This window comes from Gossypium hirsutum, chromosome D11, assembly GCF_007990345.1.
Source record: "Gossypium hirsutum isolate 1008001.06 chromosome D11, Gossypium_hirsutum_v2.1, whole genome shotgun sequence".
Classification (NCBI taxonomy): Eukaryota; Viridiplantae; Streptophyta; class Magnoliopsida; order Malvales; family Malvaceae; genus Gossypium; species Gossypium hirsutum.
The window spans coordinates 68,063,289-68,079,149 of record NC_053447.1 but is presented as its reverse complement, the minus strand read 5'-3'; the positions used below and the strand labels follow the sequence as shown (position 1 = coordinate 68,079,149).

The 15,861-nt window shown below is 34.9% G+C and overlaps 2 protein-coding genes across 2 annotated transcripts; both read left to right on the top strand.

Annotated features, from left to right (window-relative positions):
- The first annotated feature begins 4,846 nt into the window (after window positions 1-4,846).
- LOC121223279 (disease resistance protein RPV1-like) lies at window positions 4,847-5,704 on the top strand. Its single transcript, XM_041104431.1, has 2 exons — window positions 4,847-5,409; window positions 5,671-5,704. Exons 1-2 carry the CDS (start codon window positions 4,922-4,924, stop codon window positions 5,702-5,704), a joined length of 522 nt encoding a protein of 173 aa, XP_040960365.1. The 5' UTR covers window positions 4,847-4,921.
- Window positions 5,705-5,840: 136 nt separating this feature from the next.
- On the top strand, window positions 5,841-15,213 carry LOC107935692 (TMV resistance protein N-like). Its single transcript, XM_041104430.1, has 7 exons — window positions 5,841-5,907; window positions 6,047-6,789; window positions 7,821-7,925; window positions 8,060-8,162; window positions 13,410-13,747; window positions 13,816-14,388; window positions 14,479-15,213. Exons 1-7 carry the CDS (start codon window positions 5,841-5,843, stop codon window positions 15,211-15,213), a joined length of 2,664 nt encoding a protein of 887 aa, XP_040960364.1.
- The last annotated feature ends 648 nt before the right edge of the window (window positions 15,214-15,861 follow it).

The following is a 15,861-nucleotide window of genomic DNA, read 5'->3' as shown; positions in this document are numbered from 1 at the left end:
TTCTGCCACCCTAAGCAGTAGTGGAGCAGATCGAAGATGGTGAATCTTATCTTCCCAAGACAATGGAGAAGTAGATTTAAGCCATTAGTCCTATCCCCCTAAGCAGTAGTCAAAACACATAGACTTTATATTGACAGAAAAGTATAAAAATTGATAACTAAAATTGTTATTATACCAATAAAAAAAAGTGTTACGTAATAATTGGGTGATAAAAAATAATTTCAAAAAATTCTATAACCAAATTATAACTTTCTTTAGTTAAGTGACCAATACAAAAACTTATTATAATTTAGTGGCTAATAATGTAGGGACTAAATTTTAAATTTATAATAAGTACAGGGACTTGTGAAAAAATTTAACCAAAAAATCTTAATTAATTGTTACCGACTCCCTTTCTTATGTATTATAATCAAGATAGATTCATTTGGAAATGTAAAAGGTGGGAAATGTATACAGTAATTTCTTAGAAAAGTCCTTTGTTGTTTCCTGCAAAATTTCTTCTGTTTTTCTCCTTCCTCATTCTCATTTACTTCTTGTTTATGAGGTATTGAAAGACTGATTTTGAACACTACATCCACGTAAATTATACCAACTAAAAAAGTGTCACTTAATAGTTGGGTGACAAAAAAATAATTTTGAAAAGTTTAATGATTTCTTCCGTTTTTCTCCTTCCTCACGTTCATATACTTATTGTTTCTGCTTTGTTTTGAGGTAATGAGCCATCTATTTTCTGATTTTGAACACTATATCCATATATATATATATTGTACAACTCAAATTTTGCCCGGCCCAGCAACCCAATCAATAAAATAGTCCATAAGTCCAAAACAATTGACCCAAATATAAACCCAACTACCCAAACCCAATTCAGCCCAAAATAAACCTAGCCCGTAACCTAAACAAGTGACAGAAACCCTAACCTACCCTAGCCACCAACTGTTCTGCAGCTGCCGCTCCTTCAGCGCCGCAGCTGTCACTTCATCAACACAAAAGACGCCCTCTACCCACCTTCTCCAGCGCAGCCTGCAAGAAAAAAGGAGAAAGGACAACAAAGACCACACAAGAACCGTAGAAAATAATATTAAAAAATGTATGAAATGGCTATATAAGCCATAGAACAAAGTTGTAACAGGGTTTTTTTTTATTTTACGAACATATAAAAAAAAGAGAACGATTTTGAAAGGTGAATATTTTTCTTCAGATTCGGTTTATTTCCTTCTGTTTTTATTTATTTATTTATTTTATATAATGAAATAAGAAATAAAAAGGGGGAAAAGGGAACTCACCAGACGGCCGCGGATGCGCTATCGAAGGGCTTCTCCTCCGTCGCCCGATTCGGGTCAAAAGGGCTCGAGAGTCCCCATTTTTTTCTGATCCTTGTGGGTTGAAAGAGCTCGGCTCTCAAGGACGCTGTACAACGGGGGCCGAAAAGCCCATTTTGCGCAACGCCGACCACTGGCCACGGCGGCGGCACAACAGAGGCTGGAGAAACTCAGAGGCCGGAGGAAAAAGGGGAAGGGCAAAGAGTTTTCCAGTTTTTTTTTCTGAGGAAGGAGAAAAATGAAAGTTTTTAAAAAAAACATTTGCGCCGTTTTGGAACTAGGGGTCAAGTGCCAAAACGACGACGTTTTGACCCTGACCCACGACCCAACCCGTCCACCGTCAGGGTCCGCGTGTTTCTGCACTAAAGTTGATATTTATGCGCCAAGTCCCTTTGCTTTTTCACCGTAGTGCAATCTGGTCGCTCTTGTTTTTTTAATTTGGCCACATGATTTTCTGCGCGTTTCTTTTTAGCCCATGCCAAAACGTTGCGCATAAGGATGGGAATATTTTCCTAATCAGCCCTCGGTTCTTTGAGCGCATCCTATTTTGGTCGCCGGGGACCCCTTTCTTTTTATCTGCAATTTAAACTCCGAATTTTGGACTCGATTTCAATCCCGTCCTTAGTTCTCTTCTTTTTTTAGATTTTTTTAAAAAAATGGCTCTTTTATTATTGTTATATCTTTTAAGTGTTATATATTATTTATTTTAAAATGTTTTATCTAATATCTACTCTTATTTTTTGTTTGTTTGTTATTTTTGACTTAATTATTATAATAATTATAGTTTCTTTTATATTTACTTGTTCATTACTATTATATTATAGTAATTTGATGTTATTATTATTATTATTATTATTATTATTATTATTATTATTCTATCTATGTTTACTTATCTAAAATTTTAAGATTTTGGTTTTTATCATATATTATTTCTTTTTAGATTAATTCACTATTCTGTTAATAATTATCTTATTTTTTTATTTATTTAGACCCTTTTATAATTCCAAACATTATTATTTTTGTTATTATTAATATTATCATTTTCTTTTAGCTGTTTTACGTACCATTTATTTACATATTTGTTTATCTTTTTATCTAATTTTAGTTTTTTTATTATTATTTATCATCATCTCATTTATGTATTTTATTTTTGCTTTTGTTTATGTTATTGCGTATATGATTCTATGCACCTTAGCATCGTGTTTTATTCTTACATTTTCCTATAAAGTCACATTACATTAGTTTTACCCGAGGTATAAATCATGTCTTTAAAACTAGTAAACTTTGTATTTTGAGATTGTATTTTTGATTCGATAAGATTGTGTCCTGATTTACGGGGTTTCAATTTTTTGACAAATCCAAATACACGAATTTTTTTAAGTAAATTTTTTTAATAATACCGGGAATTAATAAAAGATCGTGTTCTAACTTGCTGAATATGATCTTCTTTTTTAAACCGAGATAATCGAATATCTTTCGAATAAGTAAAATTTTCGGCATTTATTCTCGCTTCGGGAATCTAAGACATTGTGTCTTAACTTACGGGATGTAATCCTTTTTCTCGATTAACATGAAATATGTCCTGTTCTCGAAAATTTTCAATATTTTAACAAAAAGATCCTATTTTTAAATCTCTTCAAAATTTTCAATTTTCGACACCAAGACATTAATTAATTAACTGGTACCAATTTGGGCGTTATGAGGGTGCTAATCATTCCTCATACGTAATTGACTCCCGAACTCGTCTTTTGAATTCTGTGGACCAAAATCATTGTTTTAATAAATCAAATCCTTTGTTAAAATAATTATTTTTAGAGGTGACCCGATCACATCCCATTAAAAAGGATTGGTGGCGACTCTCATATTCGTTTTTTTTTTCAAAATCCAAATCGACCCCTTTTTAGCAAAAAATGGTTTCGACATATATTTTTCTTCTCATAAATCGTCACTTCAACGTCAGTTTCGAATTCCTCATCCATGTCTAGAAAGAAATATTATATTTTTTTTTGAGTTTTAGAGGTGAAGATACCTGCAAAAATTTATCCACAATTTAGTGATTAATGATATAGGAATTAAATTTTAATTTTATAAAAAAATGCAGGGACTTCTGGCACATTTTAACTAAGAAAAACTCTATAAATATTAGTTGTTATTAAAGTAGGCACCAATTGTCAACTCTCACATTCTTGGAGTCTTCTCGGAAAGAACATCTAAGGCTCATCTATGGCCCCCCCATGTGGATCCATCCGACTTAAGAAAAACAAAGAAAAAGTTGAAGAAGCCTTCACCAAGCACGACGAAACGTACAAGGAAGATAACAGATAAGATCCAATGGTGGTGAAATGCTTTGGCACGTAAAACACAATTTTAATACTTAATTTGTAATATAAATATATATATATAACAACGAGTTTGAAAAAGATATTTATTATTTTATGCTACTAAATTTAAAATTATCATTATAATTATAATTATCGCTTAATTGTTATTAGAGTTTATTGGGTTCAGTATTCTTTTATATATTTGAATGAGGGAAATGGAGTTGCTTAGGATTGAACCCAAGCTCTCATACCTACAAAATCCAGTTTTTGTAAATAGGCCTTGTTAACAATTATGTTAAGTAGTTATTATCATTTTGAATAATATTACTTTGCATTAGATACATAAAAGAAAACTATATTATATGTTGAATATGTTTAAAATTATTTAATTATTATTTAAAAATTTTCTATTATAATATTTGTTTGAATTGATAAATTGATACATTTTACATATATTCAATAATTAAAATAAAAATATTATTTTATACTAATTACTTCAATTAAAAGTATAATATTTAAGAAAATTTAATCAAATATTAAATGCGTAAAATCACATATGTAACATAAGCTACTGATTATAAAGTAGATATGATAATATAAATAAATAAAAAAAGTAAAACACAAACTGTCCAACACGTTACTTGATAATACTTGTAGGATCTATTTTAGTGCTGTTAAGTTTTATATATTTTTTCCATTATTTAATAAGTATATTTATGTATATAATCTTAATTTTATAAGTGATTTTAGGGATGATTTTGTTGTCGTCCTCTCTAGTTTGGTGAATGTTCGATTCTTTTGTCAATTTTTGCTCGTTGCTTTGGATCATCCGAGGTTGATTTCCTTATCATATTAAGTGTTTGCAATTACTCCAAATATGTCGCACTTGAGTTGTGACAAATTCAATTGTTAACGTGTCATGATGTTCTATTGATGTTAAGACTAAAACTTTTATTGTGTTGATAGAGTCTACCCTTCATCATCTACAACGAGTATTTATTATTTTCTTACAACGAGTATTTATTATTTTCTTACTGCTGAATTAATGAATTTAATTTTCAAAAAAATTGTAGGCTGCATTTTGTGAAGTCTCACCTTCTTGGAGTCTTCCCGGAAAGAGCATGTATGACCCGAATTTCCACACCTACTCCCTTTGTTCTTCCCTCGAAATTTCATCTGTTTTTCTCCTTCCTTATGCTCATATACTTACTGTTTCTGAGGTATTGAGCGACTGATTTTGAACACTACATCCACATATTTTTCTTCTCATACATCCTCATGTCGTCGTTACTTTCGACTTCCTCATCCATTTCTAGAAAGAACTACGATGTGTTCTTGAGTTTTAGAGGTGAAGATACTCGCAAGAACTTTACGGATCATCTCTACGATGCTCTAAATAGAACTGGGATCGTCACTTTTAGAGATGATCCAAAGTTGGAAACTGGTGAAGAGATCGCACCGGAACTCTTCAACGCAATTCAGCAATCATGGTGCTCGGTAATCGTTTTTTCCGAGACCTATGCCTTTTCAGGTTGGTGCTTGGAGGAGCTTGCGGAGATTGTTAAACAAAAAAATGACAAGGGTCATAAAGTATTTCCAATTTTCTACCACGTTGATCCATCCGATTTAAGAAAACAAAAAGAAAAAGTTGAAGAAGCCTTCGCCAAACACGAAGAAAGATACAAGGAAGATAAAGACAAGATCCAAAAGTGGCGAAATGCTTTGACTGAAGTGGCTAACATCAAGGGATGGCATTTAAATAATAGGTATTTCTTTCTTATCTTCTCTATCTCCTAATTTTAATGACTAAAAAATTGTTTTTTTATTGGATTGCATGTTATTTTTTATAATTTTGCGTTTTATTGAGAATTCCCATATTTCAACTAACGAGCAAGTTGTGTATTTTGATGCTATAATATATCTTACTGTCTTATTCATACTTTTTGTTTGCTTCCAACCATATTATACTTCATGATTCACTAAACTAAAAATGAAAAAGTGCATATCGGATTTTAATTTCATTGTAGGCACGAATCAGAGTTTATTAGAGAACGTTGTTAAGAAGATATCAGCAAAACTATGTCAGACATATCCAGTTGTTCATGATGAGTTGATTGGAATTAGTTTACATTTGGAGGAGTTGTATTCGAAAATAAATATTGGGGAAGACGATGTCCGCATTATAGGAATTTGCGGAATGGGTGGCATCGGTAAAACAACTCTTGCGAGGGTTGCTTACACTCAAATGTTAGCTCATTTTCAGGGTAAATGCTTTCTTGCTGATATTCGAGAAGTTTCAAACAAACATGGACTTGTTTCTTTACAGAAACAACTTCTTTACAGAAACAACTTCTTTCCAAATCTTTCCGGATGAATGCTTCAATTTTTTCAATGTTCATGAAGGGAATGCCATAATTAGCCACAGGTTGTCAGGTAAAAAGGTTCTTGTTGTTCTTGATGATGTTGATAACATACAACACTTGAAATGCTTGGTTGGAAGGCGTGATTGGTTCAATTTAGGGAGTAGGATCATTGTAACAACAAGAGATGAACATTTGCTCAGATCTCATCGAATCGATGATGTGTATAAGCCTACAACACTGAATCCCAACGATGCACTTAGGCTTTTCAATTTGAAAGCTTTTGATAGTGATACAACACCGAAATATGATTTCATTGAGCTTTCTAAACAAGTTGTACATTATGCTGATGGTCTCCCCTTAGCTCTTGAAGTTTTGGGTTCATTTTTGTGCGGTAGAGATATAGTTCAATGGAGAAGTGCAATCGAAAGACTTAAACAAGATTCTAACAAAGAAATTCTTGACACACTAAGAATTAGCTTTGATGGATTGGAAGAAAGGGAGAAGAATATATTTCTAGATATAGCATGCTTTTTCAATGGGGAGGAGAAAGATTTGGTAATGAAAGTATTGGATGGTTGTGGGTTTTTTTCAGATATTGGAGTTGATGTTCTCATTAAGAAATCTCTCATAAAAGTCAGTAATGACAACCAATATTTGCGGATGCATGCCTTGTTGCAAGAAATAGGAAGAAAAATTGTTGAAGAAAAATGTGTTGATGAACTCGGAAAACGTTGTAGATTATGGAAGAAAAGGGATGTCCATCATGTCCTAACAAAAAATACGGTAAATCATTCAACAAAAATTACATACAAAAATTTCTTTTATCAATATATGATGTAACTCCAAAGCTTAGTCTAATTGGTTTATATATTGATCCTTAAGTGACATTGAGTAGCTTTAATTTTATTGAATTACTTTCATTAAAAAATATTTTATTTACTATATTCCAACCAAAATATTGTGATAATGTTGAACATGTGTGTAAAGTTTCAAAAGTTTTATCGTACAATTTAGAGCATTTATTTTATCTTCTTATTGTCTATTCTTGATTACTTCTAGGCTACCGAAATGGTTGAAGGCATGATCATCGGCAATAAATGGTAGGAAAACATACACGTAAATGATCATCTCTTTCTTTCTTTTTTCTCTCATTTTTTTTCTACCAAGCATACTTTATTCTCATATCCCTTCACTTTTTCACCTAACCAAACACTTTTTTAATGCTTAATTTTTCAATCTTATATTTAAGAAATTTATAAAAAAAACACAGTACTCTTTCAAAAGAAATTATAAAAAAAATTAATGTCATTGTCTTTGTTAATATTAATGGTTTATGAACTAGGCCATAACATATCATTAAAAGTTTTCAAAAGTAAATCCAAATAATGCCATCATTTCGCTAGTAATGTATAGAATTACACATCAATGCACTAAACATAAATAAAAATATTAGTTCTAGGTTTTTTAGGCTTAGGTAATTAAAAGTGTGAAATAAGTGTTAGATTAAGTATTGTCTAATATATTCAATTATATCGCAATACCGTATTTATATATGCATTACATATATAAGTATTGAATGTGGGTACATAAAAAAATATCAATGCAACATAGCTTTTAGATATAGAATGTTTTTGTATATTTTGAAGCTCATTTTTATTTTACTCATGATTATTAGGGAATCGAGCAAGATGTTCAATTTGAGCGCCGATACCTTCTCGAAGATGAAAAATTTGAGATTGCTCAAAGTGTTTTGCGTATCAAATTGTGATGATCATCTCAAATATCTTTCTAATGAACTACGGCTTTTAAATTAGATAGAATGTCCTTTAAAATTTTTGCCTTCAAATTTCCACCCAGATAATCTTGTTGCACTTCTTTTACCATATAGTCATATTGAACAACTATGGAAGGGGAATAGAGTAAGAACTAACTCATCTTATCCTTGTGTTTTAGCTTATTTTAATATAAATGATTAAACTTTGATTAAGGTAAAAAAAAAACAAAAAATTAGCATTATTATGTCTTCGGCCTAATTTATTATTGTCTTCAACAGCCCTTGTTTAAGTTGAAAATGATCAACCTCAAAGGGTCCCAAAACCTGATCAAGACACCTGACTTCACAACAGCACCAAAACTTGAAGCTTTGATTATGGAAGGTTGTTGCGCGGAAGCGTGTGAAAGAGTAAAATTATTGTACTGAAAAATCACACTAAGTTCAATTCCCAGGAAAGAGAGGTGGATCACGAGGATCGCTTACATACCAGATCTTTCCTAGCCAGAATATCCCTCTATCGTAATTTAATAGCACAATAAATCACTACAATGACACTTGCAAAATATGCAGAACAAAAATAAAGAATACTAGAATTTTAACGAGGTTCAGCAAATTTTGCCTACGTCCTCGGGCACTACCAAATATATTTCACTCCAAAAATACAAGTGAAAGTTTACAAATAGGGAGAGAGAACAATTGCCTTAAGTAGAGAATGGCAAGTGTGGGATGAAGAAAGTAAGAAATGGTTAGGCCTATTTATAGTTGAGGTTCAAGGATCAACTTGCAATGTCCCTATACAATTAGGGACCAAAATTGCAATTATCCCATGCCAACTTTTAACCCAACTTGCCAACCAATTTTACTTTCTACTTTCGGTGCCCACCCTTTTTGACTTTTCAAACAATGGGTGGGTTCCAATAATCTCCACCTTGAAGATTTGATTAGGATAATCTTATCTTCACACAATTCTTTCTGCCTTTGACAACAATACTTGATAGTGCCTTCTTCAACTGTTAAACTTGCAGGATATTAATCAAGTTCAAACAATGTTCGAACTTGGTTGCTGTTACCACCTTGGTCATCATATCTGCGGGATTATTTGCAGTCTTGATCTTCTGAAGACAAATTTTCCCCTCTTCAATAATTTCCCGCACAAAATGGAATCGTACGTCGATATGTTTTGTACGTGCATGATAGACTTGATTCTTTGCTAAATGAATAGCACTTTGACTATCACAATACACGTTAATATGCTCCTGAACCAACCCCAAGGTTTTAGCCATACCTTGTAACCAAATAGCCTCCTTTACAGCCTCTGTTACAGCCATGTACTCGGCTTCTGTGGTTGACAATGCAACTGTAGACTGTAGTGTAGACTTCCAACTTATTGGTCCTCCAGCAAGTGTAAACACATAACCGGTGGTTGATCTTCGCTTGTCCAAATCACCGGCATAGTCAGAATCAACGTACCCAATAACACCTTTACCAAGTGTATTATCCTGCTTGAACAGTAATCCAACATCCACGGTCTTCTGAATATACCGTAGAATCCATTTCACAGCTTGCCAATGTCCTTTTCCAGGATTATGCATATACCTGCTCACTATACTAACTGCCTGTGAAATGTCGGGTCTTGTACACACCATTGCATACATCAAGCTACCCACTGCATTAGAATACGGAACTTGCAACATGTATTCTCGTTCCGTATTCGTCGAAGGAGATAGTTGTGCAGAAAGCTTGAAATGAGAAGCCAACGGGGTACTTACAGGTTTGGTCTGCTCGTTCATGCCAAACTGCTGTAGTACTTTCTTCAAATACTGCTTCTGAGACAAGCTAACTCTGCCATGAGCTCTATCTCTACATATTTCCATGCCAAGAATCTTCTTAGCTTCACCTAGATCTTTCATCTCAAACTCGAGATTGAGTTGAGTCTTCAATCTCTCAATCTCAACTTTGCTCTTAGATGCTATCAGCATATCATCAACATATAAGAGCAAGTATATGAAAGTTCCTTCTTGTAGCTTCTGAAAATATACGCAATGATCAAATTTACTTCTTGTGTACCTTTGCCCTTTCATGAACTGATCAAATCGCTTGTACCACTGCCTCGGAGATTGTTTCAATCCATAAAGCGACTTTGTCAGTTTGCAAACCCAATTTTCTTTATCAGCAACATTGAATCCATCAGGCTGAGTCATATAGATTTCCTCTTCCAAATCACCGTGTAAAAATGCTGTCTTCACATCAAGCTGAACTAGTTCAAGATCGTATTGCGCAACCAAGGCTAGCAAAATTCGAATAGACGAATGCTTCACAACTGGAGAAAACACTTCATTGTAGTCTATTCCTTCTTTCTGAGCGTAACCCTTTGCTACCAATCTAGCCTTGTATCGAATTTCATTTTTACCAGGAAATCCTTCCTTCTTTGCATATACCCATTTGCATCCAATTGCCTTCTTTCCCTTGGGCAGTCTCACCAACTCCCAAGTCCTATTTTTATGAAGAGACTGCATTTCTTCATTCATAGCTTGCTTCCACTTTACACCATCAGAGTTACTTATTGCTTCTGTGTAAGTGGAAGGAACATCATCATCTGCAATTGGAAGTGCATAGGCCACCATATCGTCAAAGCGAGCAGGCTTACGAATCTCTCTTCTTGGCCTCCTATATGCAATTGAATCTTGTTGCTGTAGAAGTTCTTGGGTCGAAACTTCTTCATCATTTGTTCTTTCAATATTAGCTGGATCATCATTAACCTTTTCAAACTCCACCTGCTGCAAAGTACTACTGGTTTTGTCATCCTTTTGTGAATCCTCGTTCTTCATCATGGTTGATTCATCAAAAGTTACATCTCTACTGAAAACAATCTTCCTTGTATCAGGACACCAGAGACGGTATCCTTTTACACCACCAGTTATACCCATGAATAATGCTTTCTTTGCTCTTGGGTCTAACTTAGATTCTTTTACATGATAATATGCAGTGGAACCAAAAACATGTAAAGAATCATAATCAGTAGCAGGTTTACCAGTCCACATCTCCATAGGAGTTTTTCCATTTATTGCAGCTGATGGCAATCGGTTAATTAGATGGCACGCATATGTAACTGCCTCAGCCCAAAATTCCTTGCCCAATCCAGCATTGGACAACATACATCGAACTTTCTCCAGTATAGTCCGATTCATGCGTTCTGCCACCCCATTCTGCTGTGGTGTATCTCGAACAGTGAAGTGTCGCACAATGCCCTCATCTTGACATACTTGTAGAAATGGATCATTTTTGTACTCAGTACCATTATCTGATCGAAGTCGTTTGACCTTTCGACCTGTCTGAGTCTCCACCATCTTCTTCCACTTCAGAAATGCATCCAAAACTTTATTTTTTCTTTTCATTAGATACACCCATACTTTTCTTGAATAATCATCAAGAAAAGTGACAAAATAGTGCATACCTCCCAAAGAAGTCACTTTGGTAGGTCCCCACACATCACTGTGAACATAGTCCAGAATTCCTTTCGTATTGTGAATTGCTGAACCAAATTTTACCCTCGTCTGCTTGCCCAGAACACAATGTTCACAGAATTCCAATTTGCAAGAATTTGCACCTTTCAACAAGCCTTGCTTCGCCAAAGTCTGCAAAGCTTTTTCACCAGCATGTCCCAATCGCCTATGCCATAACCTGGTAGCCTCTGAATCTGCATCTTTCGCAGAAGCTGTTGATGTTGATCCAATAACTGTACTTCCATTTAAATAGTACAAGTTATTTCTTCTAGTGCCTTTCATCACCGTCAATACCCCAGCTACTACCTTTAGTAATCCATCTCTCAAAGTGATTGTGAGCCCTTTAGATTCTAGGGCCCCTAATGAGATGAGATTTTTCTTCAAGCTGGGTACATAGCGAACATCTGTCAGAACTTGGATTGAGCCATCATGGTTCTTCAATTTGATTGTACCTACACCCATTGTCTTACAGGCACTATCATTGCCCATAAAAACAACTCCACCTTCTAGTTCTTCAAGACTAGAAAACCAGTCCTTATTAGGACACATATGGTAAGTACATCCCGAATCCAATATCCACTCATCCGTTTGACATGCCATTGCCATGCCAACCAAGCTAAAGTCTGACTCCTCATCATGCTCCGCTACACATGCATTAGAAATAGACTTGCCCTTTTGTAACTTAGGACAATTCTTTTTCCAATGCCCTTTCTCACGACAAAAGGCACATTCATCTTTGGCGGGTCTCCTTTTGGACTTACCCCTTCTACCAGGTTTGCTGCTGTGTGAACGACCTCTTACTGTTAAGACTTCTGCAGTTGTATCTCTGTGATCTCTTTTATCTTTCTTTCGAGTCTCAGATCTATACAACGCACTACAGACTGCATCAAATGTGATTGAATCTTTCCCATGAAGCAATGTGGTGGTAAGATGATCATATTCATCAGGAAGGGAATTCAACAACAATAATGCCTTGTCTTCATCTTCAAATTTCTCATCCAAATTTAGCAAGTCTGCTAAAATTTTATTGAATGAGTTCACATGGTCATTCATCGACATACCGGGTGCATACGTGAACCGAAAAAGTTTCTTTTTCATATAAAGCCTATTTTCAAGACTTTTCGTTAGAAACTTTTCTTCCAATGTATCCCACAGCTTCTTCGCTGATGTCTCCCTCATGACGGAGTACTTCTGCTCTTTGGCCAAACATAGGCGGATTGTACCACACGCCTGTCTATTGATCTTGGCCCACTCCTTGTCATCCATCTTGTCAGGTTTTTCTTCAAGGGCTATATCCAGCTCTTGCTGACATAAGACATCCAGGATCTCACACTGCCACATACCAAAATTATTGGTACCGTCAAATTTCTCTACTTCAAATTTTGCATTTGTCACAGTAGTCCTTGCTGATGACGATGCTGCTGCCATTTTTCTCCTCAATCCCAACTACTGTATACGTGAACAGTACCGTATACGTGAATAGTGTCGTATACGTGAATAGTACTGTATACGTGAATAGTGCCGTATACGTGAATAGTACCGTAAACGGTCGTATTCCCCAAGTACGAACCTGGCTCTGGTACCAATTGTTGCGCGGAAGCGTGTGAAAGAGTAAAATTATTGTACTGAAAAATCACACTAAGTTCAATTCCCAGGAAAGAGAGGTGGATCACGAGGATCGCTTACATACCAGATCTTTCCTAGCCAGAATATCCCTCTATCGTAATTTAATAGCACAATAAATCACTACAATGACACTTGCAAAATATGCAGAACAAAAATAAAGAACACTAGAATTTTAACGAGGTTCAGCAAATTTTGCCTACGTCCTCGGGCACTACCAAATATATTTCACTCCAAAAATACAAGTGAAAGTTTACAAATAGGGAGAGAGAACAATTGCCTTAAGTAGAGAATGGCAAGTGTGGGATGAAGAAAGTAAGAAATGGTTAGGCCTATTTATAGTTGAGGTTCAAGGATCAACTTGCAATGTCCCTATACAATTAGGGACCAAAATTGCAATTATCCCATGCCAACTTTTAACCCAACTTGCCAACCAATTTTACTTTCTACTTTCGGTGCCCACCCTTTTTGACTTTTCAAACAATGGGTGGGTTCCAATAAAGGTTGTACCAGATTAGTAGATGTCCATCCATCAATCGGAGTGCTTAAGAGCCTTAAACTTTTAAATTTAAGAGACTGCAAAAGTCTTAGGAGTCTTCCAACCAAAATTGGAATGGAATCTCTTGAAACATTAATTCTTTCAGGTTGCTCAAATCTTGCAAGGTTACCAGATATTGATGGGAAAATGGAACATCTAAAAACTCTTCATCTTTCTGGTTGTTTCAAAGTTGAATATTTACCAGAGAATTTGCAGCAAGCAGAATCTTTGGAAGAGCTTGACTTGAGTGAAACAGCCATAAAAGAACCATCATCCTTCATTTCTCAATTGAAAAATCTTAAAGTTTGTCTTTCAGTGGATGCAAGGGACCATCATATAAGTCACGACCAAATTTGCCTTTTCTTTTCAAGGTAATCCAAGGAAGAAGGACGAATCCCATAGCTCCGATGTTGCCTTTGTTGTCAGGTTTGAGTTCATTAAGAAAGCTAAATCTAAGGGACTGCAATCTTTGTAAAGGAGATATTCCACGTGATATTTCTGGTCTATCCTCTTTGAGAGATCTTGATCTTAGTGGTAACAATTTCATCAGCATACCTGCATGTCTTACTCGGCTCTCGAAGCTTAAGTTTCTTGACTTGTCAAATTGCAACATGTGCACACTTGGTGAAGCAGATATTCATTGTCTATCCTCTTTGAGTCATCTTTATCTTAGGGGTAACAATTTCATCACCATTCCTTTGGCTCTTACTCAACTTAGCAGGCTTTATTTACTGGGATTATCAAATTGCAAGATGCTTAAATCGTTGCCAGAGCTTCTAACAAGTATAGCAGATGTGAGTATAGATGATTGCTCTTCACTTGAAGTAGTTGCAAGTCCATCAAAAGTATGCAATTTAGTGTATTCGGGTTTCATTAAAGCCATTAACTGCTTCAAATTGGCTGAAAATATCAATGCATTAACACTGCTGAAAAAATATCTTAAGGTCGATCAATCTCTTTATTCTCCCTTACAAAATCTCATACTTGAGAATTTATGGTTTTAGTTACCAAACGACTTGTGTTTTATTTTGCAGGCATCTGCAAATTCAATAAAAATGTTTACTATTGTTATGCCCGGAAGTGAAATCCCGGAATGGTTTAGCCAACAAAAAAATGACTCTTCAATTAAGATACCCCTTCGGAAAGATAGTCAATGGATTGGAGTTGCTTCTTGCTGCATTTTTATCAATAATGATGCTTCAAGGGATGACGAGGTTATCAATTGTAGTACATTTATCTGTTGCAGAAATTCTGAACAAGCCAGCTGTGATGGATCTATTTTTCGAGGTAGAAATCGTAGACAGATTGATGGGAGCGGCTGGTTGGTGGGTAAAAGATATAACGAGCCCATAATGAAAGATCACCTTTTTCTTCGTTATTGGTCGCGTGATAAACTATATCCAATTTCCATGGAGGATAAAAATGGTCATTGTGAAACCAATAATTTATGGGCAACAGATTGCTTAGATCAGAAATGGGATGAGCTTGAGGTGTGTTTCACACATCTATTTGAATACAGACCTAAGGTGAAGAAGTGTGGTGTTAGAATAGTGTATGAGAAAGATTTGGAAGAAATAAAAGAGTTGCAGTGCCATACCACTCAATCTTCTCCAAATTTTGAACACATCCATCAACACCCTGCTCACAACGATGGATCAACAGATAGCACTTCTCACATAAAACGAAAAGCTAATATCTACGATGAAGCGAAGAAAGAAGGGCCGCAACCAAAACGGGTGCAGAAATTTTTCAATTTTATGGTGCGCTAATAGGGGAAGAAGCATTAACTGTGGTAAACTACTTAACTGATGAAGTTGGCTAGCATGCTGCATGATGAAATTAGCCAACATGCAGACCATGAAGATCGAGCAAGGAAGGAGCTACAGCAGCAAGCTCAGTTTGTTTGTTCTTGTTCATTTTGTAACTATTAGTTAATGAAATGTAATTTTAGTTCATTTAGAACTATGTTAGGTATATGATTGATGTAATTAGCTTATGTGTGAGCTGTAAACACAGCTTTGTACAAGCTTTCAAGTTTAGATTTCAAGTTTCTATGTAATTAGTGGAGGTAGGTAATGTTTAGGTGATTACTTGCTGTTTTGAACAAGCTTAGTGCTTGATTTATGTATTGGCATTATGCCACTATTAAAAATTATGAATGAATCAGATTTTGTTCATCAAAAAAAATACTCTCCATTTTTCTTCAGTTTTCTTTTTTTCTTTGCTCGAATCCGATTGCCTGCTCAGCAAGCATCGAGGCTTGTTGCACAAGATACAAGCTGAGCTTGTCAGTTTCTGTTCTAACACCAACATTAACCAACCTCCTATTGATTTTTATTTTTTTTACAAATTTGTAGCTTTTATTTCATTCAAAGTAATCATTCTAAATTTATTTACTAACGAGATATGCTCTTTCT

Coding starts and splice junctions, on each gene's coding strand:
- LOC121223279 (XM_041104431.1), top strand. CDS start 4,922: ATGTCGTCGTTACTTTCGACTTCCTCATCCATTTCTAGAAAGAACTAC. Junction 5,410..5,670: donor GGATGGCATTTAAATAATAG/GTATTTCTTTCT, acceptor ATTTCATTGTAG/GCACGAATCAGAGTTTATTA.
- LOC107935692 (XM_041104430.1), top strand. CDS start 5,841: ATGGGTGGCATCGGTAAAACAACTCTTGCGAGGGTTGCTTACACTCAA. Junction 6,790..7,820: donor ATGTCCTAACAAAAAATACG/GTAAATCATTCA, acceptor CTTTTAAATTAG/ATAGAATGTCCTTTAAAATT. Junction 14,389..14,478: donor TGCTGAAAAAATATCTTAAG/GTCGATCAATCT, acceptor TTTATTTTGCAG/GCATCTGCAAATTCAATAAA.